Raw genomic sequence first — 15,711 nt, forward strand, 5'->3', positions numbered from 1 at the left:
AAGATTATCTTAGATTACAAAAACCGAAAAAGTATTCAACTAAAACAGGTCACATTCATATAAAACCAGATAATATTATCAGCATAAAATAACAGTAGAAATAATAAAAACTAATTTGTAGTCAAAATAAAAGCTTCTGAAATTATATCATATTTGAATAATTAACCATTACCATGACTGCTGTAAAGATGTACTCTATGTAAAGATAATAATATACCAATTTACTCTTTAAAGAGCAGATCCTGGCCCAAATTTTTACACTTTGATTAATACTCACCTTTTGGCCCATTAATCCTTGGCTTCCAGGAAATCCTGGGATTCCCTAAAAAGAGATAAACAAAAGCATTAAAGCATAAGTCATAATTGGGATTTTTAACTTGTAGAAAATACAAATGTACAAGTTGTATCATGCATATTATAACACTGCTACTTAACAATAATAGTTTTGCAAAAGAGAACATTTATGAGATTCAGCATTATATAAACATCTACCAAAATTAAAGCTTTAAATAAAGCCTGTCAAAGAGAGAAGCTGTGAGGAAATTAGTCTCAGTTCTTACTTCAACCCAATGTAAGTGATGAAATGAGGCTATTTCATTTGAACACATTATATATAACTTATAATGTATAACGCAAGAAAAATTGTCAAACGATGTTCAGATTTCCAAAAGCCCTTACAATCTCCAAGCTTAAATAAAAATAAGTGAAACTACATAATTTCCTCTAAAGTGACCCTTGAAATATTCAGAAAACTTTACTCCTGATGAGTCCCCTGCTGGTGCCATCACAAACACGCGACTCACAACGTGTGAATCCACAGAAGGGCAGAGCACTGGAGTCTTTCACATGACTCAATCCAAGTATACAAGATCTCTAGCAAGATTCAGATAACATTAATCTTAATTCTGTACAGTTGAGAATAAACTTAACAAAATACCAGTGTGAAAGCAGTTATCAACCATTTAATGAATTTATTCAACATGACTATCACCCAAAATAAACAGTGTTGGTATCAATTCATTTTTATTTCTTAATCATTTTGCTTAGCTCCTTTTTTGATGGCACTTCATTTGAAATAATGAACAGCATTCACATGTATACATATGTGTTGGCTTTTTGGTGGAACAGGGAATTTAAAGGACAAGAAAACTGGGTCCCATCAGTAAGTCCTTGAAAGCTCTCTCCATTATCCACCATCAGGGCCTTCACAGAAAGACAGGACTGTTCAGTAGATCAGGGTGGTGGAAGAGCTGCCACCAACAATGAGATCAAGTGTCTTCTATTACAGAGAGTCTACCAATACTTTGATGGTCCCATCTGGAGTTTGTGGTTACAACCACTGATCAGTGTTTAGCCACAACAACAGGGAAATATGGGCACACAGTTATAATATTAATATTTAAATTTGACCTGCGCTGTGGCATAGAAGGTTAAGTTTCCACCTGCCTTGCCAGCATCCCATATGAGATCCCATTTGAGTCCCAGCTGCTCCACTTCTGATCCAGCTCCATGCTAATGCACCTGGGAAAGCAGTGGAAGATGGCCCAGGACCTTGGGTCCCTGCCATCCACATGGGAGACTCAGAAGATTCTTCTGGTCCAACTCCAGCCATTGTGGCCATTTGAGGAGTAAATCAGGGATGGGAGATTCTCTATCCATCTCTATCTCTATTTCTGCCTTTCAAATAAATAATATATTTTTAAAAAATATTTAAATTTGATTCATACATTAGAATTCAATTTAATTCTATTTAACTAAATCAGCTTATCACTTCACAACACCCTCTGCAGAAAAAAAAAGTTATTTGTGAGCAATGACTATCAACTTGGGGCTCACTATCTACCTGAAAAGACAAGCCTCTATAAACACACTCTGAAATGAATCACTTCTGAGGCAAAATATATATTCTAAATGTAATAAGTTAATATAAATACTGTTCAAAGTAAAGGCCTCTGTTTCAATACACCATGATTTGGTGTGAAGCCCCCATGTCCTCCTCCCATTCAAACACACACACACACACACACATACAAACACACACACATGCATACACATGTGTGTAATTCACTATAAATTCAGGATAAGTTCTGAATTTAATTAAAATATGTAAAACCTTACTAGAATCAAGGTAGCTGTACATTGCTCCATGCAGGAAAATTGGTGAAGTCTTAATACAATCTCACTTGGCTCCCAGATCTCTCAAGGTGACATGCCATAGTTCAGGATACCATCAACCCTGAGAAGTTAAATTACTTATTCCATAGGAATTTAGGTCTCCATGCCCTTACGTAATTTATGGTGTTAGTATGAATTAGTTACAGATACCCTGAATCAAATGCTGTTTCTAAATCTGATCTCAGTGTTAGCAAGTCCACTTCCTAGAGAGTTATGACCAGGCATCAATGGACAGCCCCTTCATTTCCAGCTCCCAGCAGTCCTTGAGACCCCATTTTGCCAAGGTTCACTCCCCATATATATGACACCCTATTATTAGGGTTATTCTAATGCTGAGTTTGGTCTATACTGGGACATAAGCACAAGTTTTACATTATTTTAATATACCAAAAATTGAGATAATTTAGAGTAAATTTCAGATTAAACAATGATTACTTTTTTGTTTGCCTTTCAAGTTGGTCATAAAGTAATAGATTTCATTGATAGCAAAAGATACCATAATATCTTCTATGACCATTTAAACTAAGAATTTTTACTTATAAATATGAAGCAAAAGTATAAAACACAAATATTAAAAATGTAAAGCATTTATATAAGCAATTCTGTATAAAACTAATAGAAGACAAAAGCATGCATAGACACAAAGCCTATTAAGAGAGTTTAAGCAGAAGAACTGAAATTATTCAGTTATGTTAGTTAATAAAATTCTAGATACTATTTTCCTGGGATCCCAATACACGTGATGTTGAAATTTTGCAAAATTTATATTAGCAGAAATATCATTTAAGACTATTGAAAAGTTAAAGGTTTGTTGATCTAAGAGTATTTAGTGACAATTACATCATACAGCAAAAATTTTTCCAAGCAAACTATTTCAGATTCAACTCTTAGTCCATGTGGGTTTGGGTTCAGGCAACTGTGAAAATGTGTAAGTAGAGACATAAAAAGTATTTTATTTGGTAAGATTAACTGGACATATTTCCCCTACTTTCAGTTTGGGTTTGAGAGCAGAAATTCAACAGGAAAATTCTGCATAATGTTGTGGTGAAAGAATGTTGACAGGATAAAATGTTCTAGAAGCTTCTCTTCAACTATTTAAACCATTTGTGCAAAACAAATACATCATTAAAACAGAAGTGTATACAGTGTCTATTTCTTAGAGATTATAATGAAGGAAATTTGTCCATGAAATACTACTTAGAACAGATAAAATATCACATTATACTTTCCTGCATGCCAAGGATGAATCTATCTCATCCATGAAATTGAACTATCCGGGATCAAATCTGATTTTAAGTAAGGCAGTACTTTCAATGCACTATAAGTCGATCTAATCTAGCATTGGTATTTTCTGTTAAAATGTTCAGCCTTTCTACATTGTTGTAGAGATATTTAATACCACACAGTTACCAAAATAATAAAAGCATGTTACATATTTTCTTTGGTTTTCTCAAGAAGTAATTGATTCGGTTACACCTAAAGATTCAAAGAAAAAAACACACATGCTGAAAGCCTCGTTTATAAGCTGAAAATCTTACACTGTGATTACTAGTAAGTGTCAGGCACGTAGCATGAAGCAGTCATGACGGAGGAGTCAGCACATTGTCTAATGGCTGACAGAGCCTAGACCAGTTATTTAAACAATGAAATCCTAGAATCCTCATTTTACACATGGGGAAGATCACAGAATCTAACTCACAGGGATGCCAGAATCTAAACTTTCCTAAGTGCTGAGCCCAGTGCTGGCCTTACAATGAGTACATCTTTCTAACTGTGCTTTCACTGCTCCTCCCTGACCTTTGAACATTCTAAAATGGATAAAAGTTAGTTCTTTTACATGTTCTAAAATTTTGTCTTCTTTCATCACTATGAATATGTCAGCTAGTTACTTATTTACTTATTTTTGCCTTTCTTTACCCTGATTTCCAAAGGTTTCTGCTCTATGCAGAAAGACTCGCAATCTAAGGTTTACCACTGGAGGGCACCAACCAGTTGACATCACTACTCTGAATCAATCTGGCCTTTTCATGTTTGGCTTTCATTACACAATAATACTATAATGACTTTCCCATTTTAAATATATTTCACCACTGTTTGTCTGAAAAAAATATGACCAAGTAATTTAAATGTATTTGCAGTTGAATACCATAATATTTTTCAATCCTTTTTTTTTTTTTTTAAATTTCCACCCTGACAGATTATGAATGATCTACAACAGATCACTCTGTGGTAAAAGCACTATAAAGAGCAGTAACTCACAACTACAGTTGCCAGACCTAAAAGAAACCACTATACAATACTCGCAATAAACCTTTAACAGGGAAACTACCAGTTTTACTACTCCCATATTATATCCAAATTAATCTTCATAGGAAAAACATAATCTAAGAACACCAAATGAATTTATTTGACCTGGCCTGCAGACCACGACTCATGTGGATCCAAATTACCCAAATATGAATATTTTAAATAGAAAATGCTTTTAGTCAATATTTTAGGGCATTCATGTTTATATAGCACAGAGTATGTCAACAGTTTGATTTTACAAGTCACAGAAACAGACCAAGGATATCCTAAAAAGAAAAAGTTCCCTGATGGTTATTTACAAAGCTATCTCCAGTTACTTGTACTTCTCTTACATATCAAAAGTTATTTCTACATTTTTTTATAAGCCAACCAGGTAATCTAAACAATGTTACAGTTTCAAAGGTATTGGTTTTTAAGACAAGACAAAAAGATAAATGATCAGCAAATTTAAATAACATATCCAAAAATGCAGAGAAAGAGTAGGACTGCCTGGAAAGAACAAGATTAAGAAATCTGGGAACATATCTGCACTGTTACATCTTTGGAAAGATATATATAAGAATTATTCGAAAGATTCATGAAAAACAGGATGAAAATGTAAGTTAATTTTGGAAAAACAATGAAATTCATGTCTATAAGGGATCTTTTACAAGTTTATGAAAATGCATATCATGAAAAAACTATGCATTACTTGCAAATTTTGCACAAAAATGAACTTATGTTTTAATTCCATTTTCCACAAAATTTTCAAGTTCCTTCTCTTGTCTGCCCAAAGCATTCAGAACAAAATCTTTCCCCCTTTATATCAGAGAATACAGTGAAAGAATATTAAATTTATCAATGTTTTAAAAGGAATGTATCTATATGACTGAAAAATGTATCATTTTGATTGAAAAAGGTTAAAAATAATAGCAGAGTTATTCTAAAAAGAAATTTAATTCTTTGAAAGTCTAAAAAGTGTGTACCTCATTTTTGGGGCATATGAACCATAATTTTGGCAAATTTTTCATTAGGGGAAAAAGTGAAAAATGATTTTTAAAAGAGTTTGATAGCTGTCTGAGTTTCTGAGTAGATGTTATTCACCATTTTCCAGAAAAATACAAAAATTAAATCAATTTTTTAATTACATGATGATAGAGATCATCAAACAAAAATATTTAAAAATCACTAAATAAAAGGTGAAGCAAATTTGAAAAAAACAAATGAGGTTTTTACTTAATTTATATTACATAAATAAAATATTCTCAAATTATCTCTAATCATATCTCTTCAGTGTATCTCTCATTTTTGGAGAATATTATGTATTCATATTTGGAGAATATTATGTATTAACTATTCTAAAGAGACCTAAATCTCTGTTCTACTTATGGTGTAGCAGTTCATTGTGAATGTTGTATTTATATACAATGTATATACCATTTTTGTTTTAAAAATGAAGTGAAAGACTAATAATCGTTGACTAAACTAAAAAATTTAAAGCAATTATATTGGTTTCCTAAGCATCACAACCAGGACTTGAATCAGTACTCATATGTGATTCTGGCATCACAAGCAGCAGCTTAACCTGCTGTGCCACAATGCTGGCCACCTCATTGATGTATTTTTAATGCAGATAAAATCTATTTCCAAATGTTTTCTAAGAGTTATTTTCAATCAGATTTTAAAACACAACCACCAGAACTAGCAATATATTATTACAACTGATTTTTTTAATAAAAACAATTGAATTTTCAAACTGTATTATCTAAATTGTTAGATGTGGTTTGCATTCACGCTAAGAAGTGCCGTGTGAAAACCTTATCAGCGGATTTGGGTTTCCCATTAAGATTGGTTCATGCAATGTATACTAATAATGTGCCATTCCCAGAGCCCATAAAAGGAATGGGGAAAAGTATTAACAAATCTGTATAAAGGACTTAACAAGCTTACCCACACAATTGCACATAAAATAATAAAAACAGAACTGATAAGGATTTTCCCTATTTTCTTATCAATCTAAATTAAAATAATCAAGTGGGCAAATAAAGACATCTCCATATAACTAGCATAATAAAGTAGATTATTTCACACAAGAAATCATCATAATAATCTAATGTAAATTTTCCCCAAGAATTTTATGTATGTCTTCTGCCGATATGTATAAAAGTAATATGTCAAATAATCAGACCACAGAAAAAAGGTGACTAAAAAATCCATTTGTTTATTAAGTAAACAGTAACTTGGACTGGCTTAGCAGTTAACAGGACACCATAAACACAAGTATGGTTGTGGTTTAGCAAGAATTTGAAAGGCATGAGGAAAGGAAATAACAAAAGCCTCTATGAGCCAATTTCCTCAAACTACTTAGGGCGCCCACATCTTTATTCTTGGAACAAAGAAACAGTAAGCATTTCCAGAATAAAGAAGGTAAATATATCCTTAATTAAGAAATATGTGCTCACTTCCATAGATAGAGAAAATGTGGCTTTCTTTTTCTCATTTTCATGGCACTCCAGGGATCTCAACTCACAGAGTGGAATTGTATCCCTGTCTACTCATCTTCCCTGTGAGCCAACAGGCTCCTTGTTCACAATGAGGCTGGAAAGAACTAGCTATTAAAAGGTGCGGACCACCTGACAAGGGTATTGCACTAAATACAACATGTCAGTACAATGGAGCAACTGGACATGAATAACTGTGACAATAAATCAGTAGAAACCTTGAGAATACAGGTAATTTGGTTGGAAACAATTGGCCAAAACAAACTTACCATAATATTAAACAAGTAAACAGTAGAAAGATTACAGTTCTACAGGAGTATAACAAGGGCTAAAAGCAACAATCAAATCACAATGTGTCCATTTCATTCCTATACATTTTTTGTATTCTATATTAGCTGCCACATATCACAGAAAACATATATTTGTTTTTGGGGGACTGGCTTACTTCACTAAGCACAATGGTTTCCAGTTGCATCCATTTTGTTGAAAAGACAGGATTTCATTAATTTTTACAGCTGAGTAGTATTCCATAGTGCATATATACCCTAATTTCTTTATCTAGTCTTCAGTTAATGAACATCTTGGTTGATTCCAAATCTTAGCTACTGTGAATTGAGCTTCAATAAATGTGGGGTATAGATCACTTTTCATATGCTGATTTCATTTCCTTTGGGTAAATTCCAAGGAGTGGGATAGATGAGTCATATGGTAGATCTATTTTCAGATTCCTGAGAAATCTCTATACTGTATTCCATAATGATCGCACTAATTTACATTCCCATGAACAGTGGATTAGGGTGCCTTTTTCTATACATCCCCACCAACATTTATTATTTTTTTGATTTTTGTATGATAGCCATTCTAACTGAGGTAAGGTAAAACCTCACTATGGTTTTCATATGCATTTCCCTGATGGCTAGTGATACTGAGCATTTTTTCATATGTCTGTTGGCCATTTGTATTTCATCTTTCAAAAATTCTGGTTCATGTCCTTTGCCCATTTCTTGAGTGGATTATTTGTTTTGTTGTTGAATTTGTTGAGCTCTAAACCCTAGATATTAATCCTTTATCAGTTACATCAACTGCAAATATTTTCTCTCATTCTGTCAGTTGCCTCCTCACTTTACTGAGTGTTTCCTTTGCAGCACAGAATCTTAGCTTGATGTATTCCCATTGGTCTATTTTTGGCTTTTATTGCTTATGCTTCTGGGGTCTTATCCAAAGAGTTTTTGCCTATGCCAATGTCTTCCAGAGTTTCCCCAATGTTTTTCTCTAGTAATTTGATGGTAACTTGTCATGGGTTTAGATTTGTTGATCCATTTTGAGTTGATTTTTGTGTAAGGTGTAAGGTAAATGTCTTGTTTCATAGACCTGCATGTGTAGATCCAATTTTCCCAGCGCCATCTGTTGAAGAGACTGTCCTTTCTCCAAGAATTGATTTTAGCTTATTTGACAAAAATTAGTTGGTTGTAGATGTGTGGAATACTTCCTGAGGTTTCTATTCTGTTCCAATGGTATAAATGTCTGGTTTTTGCCAGTATCAGGCTGTTTTGATTATAACTACCCTGAGTCCCTGAGTATGTCTTGAAATCTAGTATTGTAATGCCTCCAGCTTTGTTTGCATTATTTAAGATTGCTTTTGCTATTTGGAGTCTCTTGTGTTTCCACATAAATTTTAGAAATATTTCTTCTAGATGTGAGAAGAATGCCCTTGATATTTTTTACTGAAATTGCATTAAAGCAGGAAAAGACACAACAAAGAAAGAGAACTATATATCAGTATCCCTGTTAAACATAGATGCAAAAATCCTCAACAAAGTACTACCTAATCAAATCCAACAATACATCAGAAAGATCATTCACCTGGACCAATTGGGATTTTTCCTTGGTATGCAGGGATGGTTGAACATATGCAAATCAATAAAGGTGATGCATCACATGAATACCTCAAGAATAAAATCATCTGATTATCTCAATAGATGCAGAAAGCATTTGATGAAATACTACAAACTTTTATGATAAAAATCTTTAAGCAAATTGGGTACAGAAGGAAAGTTCTTCAACACCATCAAAGCAATGTATGACAAAACCACAGCCAGCATAATATTGAATGGGGAAAAGGTGGAAGCATATCCACTAAGATCTAGAACCAGACAAGGATGCCCACTTTCACCACTGCTATTCAATATAATGCTGGAAGTTTTATCTAGAGACATTAGGCAAAAAACAGAAATCAAAGGGATACAAATTGGAGAGGAGGAAGTCAAATTATCTCTGTTTGCAGATGACGTGATCCTCTATATAGGGGAACCAAAAGACTCCACTAGGAGACTATTAGAACTCATAGGAGAATTTGGTAAAGCTGCAGGATATTAAATCAATAGAGAAAGATCAATAACCTTTGTATACACAGACAATATCATAACTGAGAAATAACTTGTAAGACAGGAGGCTCCTCTACAGATCTTTCCTGAATAAGTTCAACTTTGTGGTTTCTGGTGGGATGGATCCATCAGGCATACACCTTATCTTTAGCAGTAGCAAAAGTTTGTCCAGCCACATCCTTAGCCTTATCTCCAGCATGTTTTTCTGACAGTGAATCTTGTATTTGTAACATCTTTTCCAATATAAAGAAGCTGAATGAATAGTCCTTAAATCAAGTGCCGATTCTTTTTTGCTTAACTACTCTTTCACAACTTATCTTATTCTCTTCCCACTTAATTATAAACAACAAATAAACTATTTCATACATTCAGTACTTTGCTGAGAAATCTCCTCAGCTAAATACACAATTACTTATAAGTTCTGCATTGCACACGACTAAATGACACAATCAACTAAATTTTATGCCAGTATATGACAATGATTGCCACTCTTGCAGCTCCTAAAGCATGTTCTTTAATTCCTCTAGAGCTCTTATCAGCAGTGCATTATAATGCCTATTTATCTATCAACAGCCTGTTGATGGTGACATATGTATTTTCTAAGTTCTACTATCAGTCTACAAACTTTCTCCCAATTCTGAAAGCTCTTGCATTAGTTGGTACTACAGGTTTTCTCAGCTAGACTGCTGCTAGGTTCTGTCATGAACCAATTCCCTATTCTACAGTAAGAGTGATGTTTCTAAAACTAAAATTTGATCAATTCACTTCCCTATATTAAACATTTGACTAACTCCCATTACTATCAGATGTAAGTCCAAATAGCAGAGATATATAAAGTCATTCTTGACTTGGTGCCCCCACCCCTACAACCTCATTTAGTTCTGTCTTTTCCCCTTCAAGTACTCCATGAAGCCTGAACCATCAAATCCTATTTTCAAAGTACCATGTTTACTTTGCTTTCAACTAAGCTAAAGAGCCCTACCGTGCTGGGCCAAACAACTAGCTAACACCCATAAACTTCCAGAATTTGACAGAGATCACTGTGCATAAGAATTCACCCTTCACACTTTAAGTGGGTAAACTGTACAGTGTGTGAATTATACTTCATTTTAAAAGAAGAATGCATCCTTTCCAGTGATGCTCTCAAACTCATCTAGGGTGAAACATACCTTCCACTTCTCAAGCCATTCATTGCCCACTTCCATAATATACATACTGTGCTGTGATCTACTGAATCACATAGCTTTTCAAAGACTGGGCCACTAAGTAAATTATCTTCACATTCTCCTCTACTAAAATGATGTCTGTCAACAGTGGATACTCAGTAAATGCTTGTTGAATGAATGACAAAAAAAATTTGAGCCTTAAACACTGTGACACATCATTGAAACCAATTATAATAAATCTAGCGAGTATTATAACTGAGTTTATAGTCACTTGCATTGAAGTTAATTGGGTATAATTTGCCACTTAGAAAATAAATCACTTTAAGGTTGATGTGATAACCAGCCTTGAAAATTCAAAGTATTAGCACATGAATGTGCTGGTATCTTAAAGCAATGTAATTATTCCCCATTGAAATACAGCCTTTGCCCTCAATTTGAAATCCAGGAGTCAGTGTTCATATATCACTCTGCCTAACCTTCTTCAGGGATGAATCGCCATCAAGCTGCCATCTACTGTCTTTAATTAGTTTTAAAGCATTTTTCTAAGAGCTTGAGGCCTTCCAACTTCAACTCCATTAATCTTCTTGGCTGCCATATTAGAGAACAAATAAAATGAACATGTTGTTTTTAGTTGGTCTATATCATTCACTATAAATATTAAAACCTATACTCCCATGCAGTGGAAGAATTCATTTTTGCATCACAAAATATATAAACTTTAATGTTTTTTCCTGTTTTCAAAGATTTTCCACAAATGGCAATGATCAACCTTTACAGTGTATTTCTAACAAGCAAGTTTCCATAATTGTCAAAATAACAGAAGAGTTTGTAATGATACACATTCTGGAAGATAATACAGATCAGGAGAATTATATCCGGATGGCATCAGCACATTTTAGAAACTTTATCTATTAATTGCTTCCCTAAGCAGTATGTTTCCTGGCACAGGAAACCTGACTTCCTCTTTACTACTCATCATAACAGAGAGGATGTGGGGGAAAAAAGATAAGGTGAACTGTATAGTTTATCTGCAGAGTATCTCTTGCCTTCCCAAACATAGTAAGCTACAGTGGGAGAAGAACTGGAGTCTCTATAAGTAACTCTCAGTTTTCTGTCTTCTATGTTCAGAAGGGGAGATTGCATCTAAATGACCTCTGCTACTGCATTCATATTACTGTCTGCCTCAACACTTTGTAGTTTTGTTCAGTTTATGCCTTTACCATCAATCTCTCTGAGCAGTCTCTATGATGCCATGAGGTAGTCTTCTTATTCTCTTACCAACAACCCTAACTATTATAGGAAGGCAATGAATGTTGGGATGAAGGAAAAAAGAAACAGAAAATTAATATCTGAAGGGCCATGCTGTCTGGGATGAAAATTTATGCAGTTCAAAAGCTCTAACAGGGATACGTTTTTAATAAAGGGAGAGTGGGCAAAAGTGAGGAGCATGGAGCCTTAGAGAAGAAAAACGTCCAAAGCACTTCTCATTTCCTATTCAATATTCTTTGCTTTGCTTTGGTTTTATTAATAAGATTGCAACATTATTAGTTCAAAGTAAATATGTGTTCCTCACATTACATTGTGGTCTGCATAGACTTGCTGGTCAGTCTACCATTTATACCATTATTTCAATCAGAAAATGAGTTACAGATTGCAACTAACTGGCTCACAGATGCTTAGAACACAGTCACGTAACAAATTATGACCTGGCTCCCTGTCATCCCCACTGTCTTTTATTTCTCTCTTCCTCTTCATCTCTCTCTCTCTCTCTCTCTCTCCCTCCCTCTCTCTCTCTCTCTCTCTCACACACACACACACACACAAATTTATATACTTTTTGAAACAAGAGCACAAACCAATAGTCAAACCAAGTCTCACATCTAGTTCCCAAATCCTCTAATTCTTACTAAATAATAATTTTGGATAAGATCTACTAAGCTCAGACTATCCCTACTGAATGCACTCCATCCCTATTATCACCCTGGTTGAGACCTTAAACCCCACTGGCCAGGGCCATGGCTCAACAGGCTAATCCTCCGCCTAGCGGCGCCGGCACACCAGGTTCTAGTCCCGGTTGGGGCACCGGATTCTGTCCCAGTTGCCCCTCTTCCAGGCCAGCTCTCTGCTGTGGCCCGGGAGTGCAGTGGAGGATGGCCCAAGTGCTTGGGCCCTGCACCCCATGGGAGACCAGGATAAGTACCTGGCTCCTGACTTCGGATCAGCACGGTGCGCCGGCCGCAGCGCACCAGCCGCAGCGGCCATTGGAGGGTGAACCAACGGCAAAGGAAGACCTTTCTTTCTGTCTCTCTCTCACTGTCCACTCTGCCTGTCCAAAAAAAAAAAAAAAAAAAGAAAACCACATGGCAGTTCTGTCGAAATGACCAGCTAATTAATGTTGTGATTCCAGTCTCTTCTTCATCCTGCACACACCAGTTGCTCATAAACTGCCCCTAAATCACTCCCTTCCATCAAGTTATTCTTGCTCCTCTTCCAGTCTAGCTCTCTGCTGTGGCCAGGGAGGGCAGTGGAGGATGGCCCAAGTGCTTGGGTTCCTGCACCCGCATGGGAGACCAGGAGAAGCACCTGGCTCCTTGCTTCGAATCAGCACAGCCCCGGCTGTAGTGGCCATTTGGGGAGTGAACCAACAGGAGGAAGACCTTTCTCTCTGTCTCTCTCTCTCTCACTATCCATAACCACCTGTCAAATAATTAAAAAAAAAAAAACTTGTAGTCAAGAACCTCCATGTTATGTCTTTCTAATCTTACTTCCTATCACCCCACAGGAACAATTAACTGTAACCTCTGGACCTCATTAAGAGTATTTCATTATTTCTTTGGCATACCTTCAACCATCTCTCCTGTGTGTCATCACTCATATTAGTTCTCACTGTCTTCTTTACAATTCCAGTCAGACTTTCACAACCAAATCTAAGTCCCAAGTCCTTGGTAAAAGTTTTTCAACCACTCTCAGATGGCTTGCTTCCTATACTCCTTTAAGAATTTATTATTTCCCCACACATTAGTCAATGTTGTCACATATTTTCAGGTATCCTATGCAAGCCTTATAGAAACCCTATGAAATGAGCAATATAGGAATCTACACTATTCAGATGAGAAGAAAGGTATTCGGAGATGTTAAGTGACTTATTTAGGCTCACATCTGTGATGTACAGAGATTATCTACAAACCAAGGCCTGTGCCTCTACATGAAGTACATATTTGGCACTTACTAGAAACAGTGTTATGGTGCTAATCATTTGCATCATTTTGTTCAGTCTTCCAAATTAGATTATAAGCTCCTTGAAGTCAGTAGTTCTATATAGAACTTGCCCCACTGATAATACCCAAGACAAGAATTCAATGAATATTTGCTTGAGCACAATTCCAAGCGCAGTTCAATCTCTTGACCCTATTTAAGACTCAGTGATACTTCTTTTCCCTAGAATGTCCAATATTTAGATTCTGAATTCTCAACTGATCACTTCGTAATAAATACAATATATCTCAGGTATTATTTCGCTTCTTGAATTAGTCTCCCCCTCCATCAAATATACCAAAGCAAATTTCAAATTCCCAGAGGACAGTTACCTTTGATGAACAAAAGGAGATCTTCTGGTTTTTAAATGTTGGCCATGAATTATAGCATTAAAGGCGGGTGCAAACTGCATTTCCAAAATAATCTCAAGTAAGAATCATCTAGAATTCTTGCTAAAAACACAGATGTCTAAGATTTTAATTCAGTATTTCTTTTTTTTTATTCTTCCCCCCAAAACTTCCCTTCCACCCGCAACCCTCCCAATTTCCGCTCCCTCTCCCATTCCATTCACATCAAGATTCATTTTCAATTATCTTTATACACAGAAGATCAATTTAGTATATATTAAGTAAAGATGTCAACAGTTTGCACCCACACAGAACATAAAGTGTAAAATACTGTTTGAGTACTAGTTATAGCATTAATTCACATTGGACAACACATTAAGGACAGAGATCCTCCATGAGGAGTAAGTGCATTTCTTAATCATATGTTTCTCTACTCTTGATTTTTATTCAGTACATTATTGCAGAGAGTATACTATAAAATAATGGACCAGTGACAAAATGTCATTTATTAAAGGTTCTGCAACAGACCATGATGTTTGTGTTAATTCACTTATTTGTTTGGGCATGAGTGCTTGTGGTTGTGATTCATACTACATCCAAAATTCTTTCTGGTTTGTAAAAAAGGGTTGAATATTTCAGTATTTCATGGTGTTCCACAAAAATGGTCTACAACATCTACAATCTGGAAGTCACTAAACAAGAAAAGTCATCTGGATGAATTTAAATAGTCAAAAGATTTCAATGAAGAGAAAAGAACTTCATCCCCTATAACTGAATTGAGGAAGTACTCACAGGCTCTCCTCGCGGTCCATCTTGCCCTGGAGCACCTGGAGGTCCTGCTTCTCCCTTTTAATTATTTGATAAAAAGAAACAGAGAATTTCATTTGCAGGCCTTCTTACTAACATAATATTATATGATATAACATCACATATAAGAGCACATTAGATACAAAATTACTTCTGGAATATTAAATAAAAGTTAAAAAAAGATTAACCTTTCCTGACATGAAATAACTTTTTCAAAAATACATGAAGTGAGTAAACAAAATCCATTCAAAAATGGCACATGATTCCATTTTTATAAAACAATTGTAGTTCTTTATAGTCATTGTTATCAAAATAGGACACTCTTATCTTCAGAGTAAAAATGACCAACACTACCAGTCCTGTTCATATCCATTTTGATTTTCATTTCTACTTTAAATTTGACTATCCTATTGGATTTAAATGACATTGCTTTCCAACAGCTTCATCCTAAAATAAAAGTAAACTTTCATTAAGAGTGGAGTTATTTTGAGCCTGTTACTTAAAATTATTTGGCATATTAATTTAGCATCCATTTAAAATAAACATCTAGGGGGCTGGTATAGTAGCATAGTGGGTAAAGCCACTGCCTGTGGCACCGGCATCCCATATAGGTACTGGTTGAGGTCCAGCTGCTACATTTCTGATCCAGCTCTCTACTAATGGGCCTGCAAAAGCAGTGGATGGTGGCCCACATGGGAGATCTGGAAAAGGATCCTTTATCCTAGCTTCAGATTGGCCCAGCTCTAACAGTTGCAGCCACTGGGAGAGTGAACCAGTGGATAGAACTCGC

The 15,711-nt window shown here is 35.3% G+C and overlaps 1 protein-coding gene across 2 annotated transcripts in view; it reads right to left on the minus strand.

Annotated features, from left to right (window-relative positions):
- The window catches only part of COL21A1 (collagen type XXI alpha 1 chain), a 172,134-nt gene that overhangs the window by 24,749 nt on the left and 131,674 nt on the right, over nt 1-15,711 (minus strand). For both annotated transcript variants that reach the window (XM_062186299.1, XM_062186298.1), the window contains 2 exons: nt 14,907-14,960; nt 278-322 (listed from right to left, as the gene is read on the minus strand). In XM_062186299.1, the coding sequence (XP_062042283.1) occupies nt 278-322; nt 14,907-14,960 (99 nt within the window). The remainder of the gene's footprint in view (nt 1-277; nt 323-14,906; nt 14,961-15,711) is intronic.

This window comes from Lepus europaeus, chromosome 3, assembly GCF_033115175.1.
Source record: "Lepus europaeus isolate LE1 chromosome 3, mLepTim1.pri, whole genome shotgun sequence".
In the NCBI taxonomy this organism is placed as follows: domain Eukaryota; kingdom Metazoa; phylum Chordata; class Mammalia; order Lagomorpha; family Leporidae; genus Lepus; species Lepus europaeus.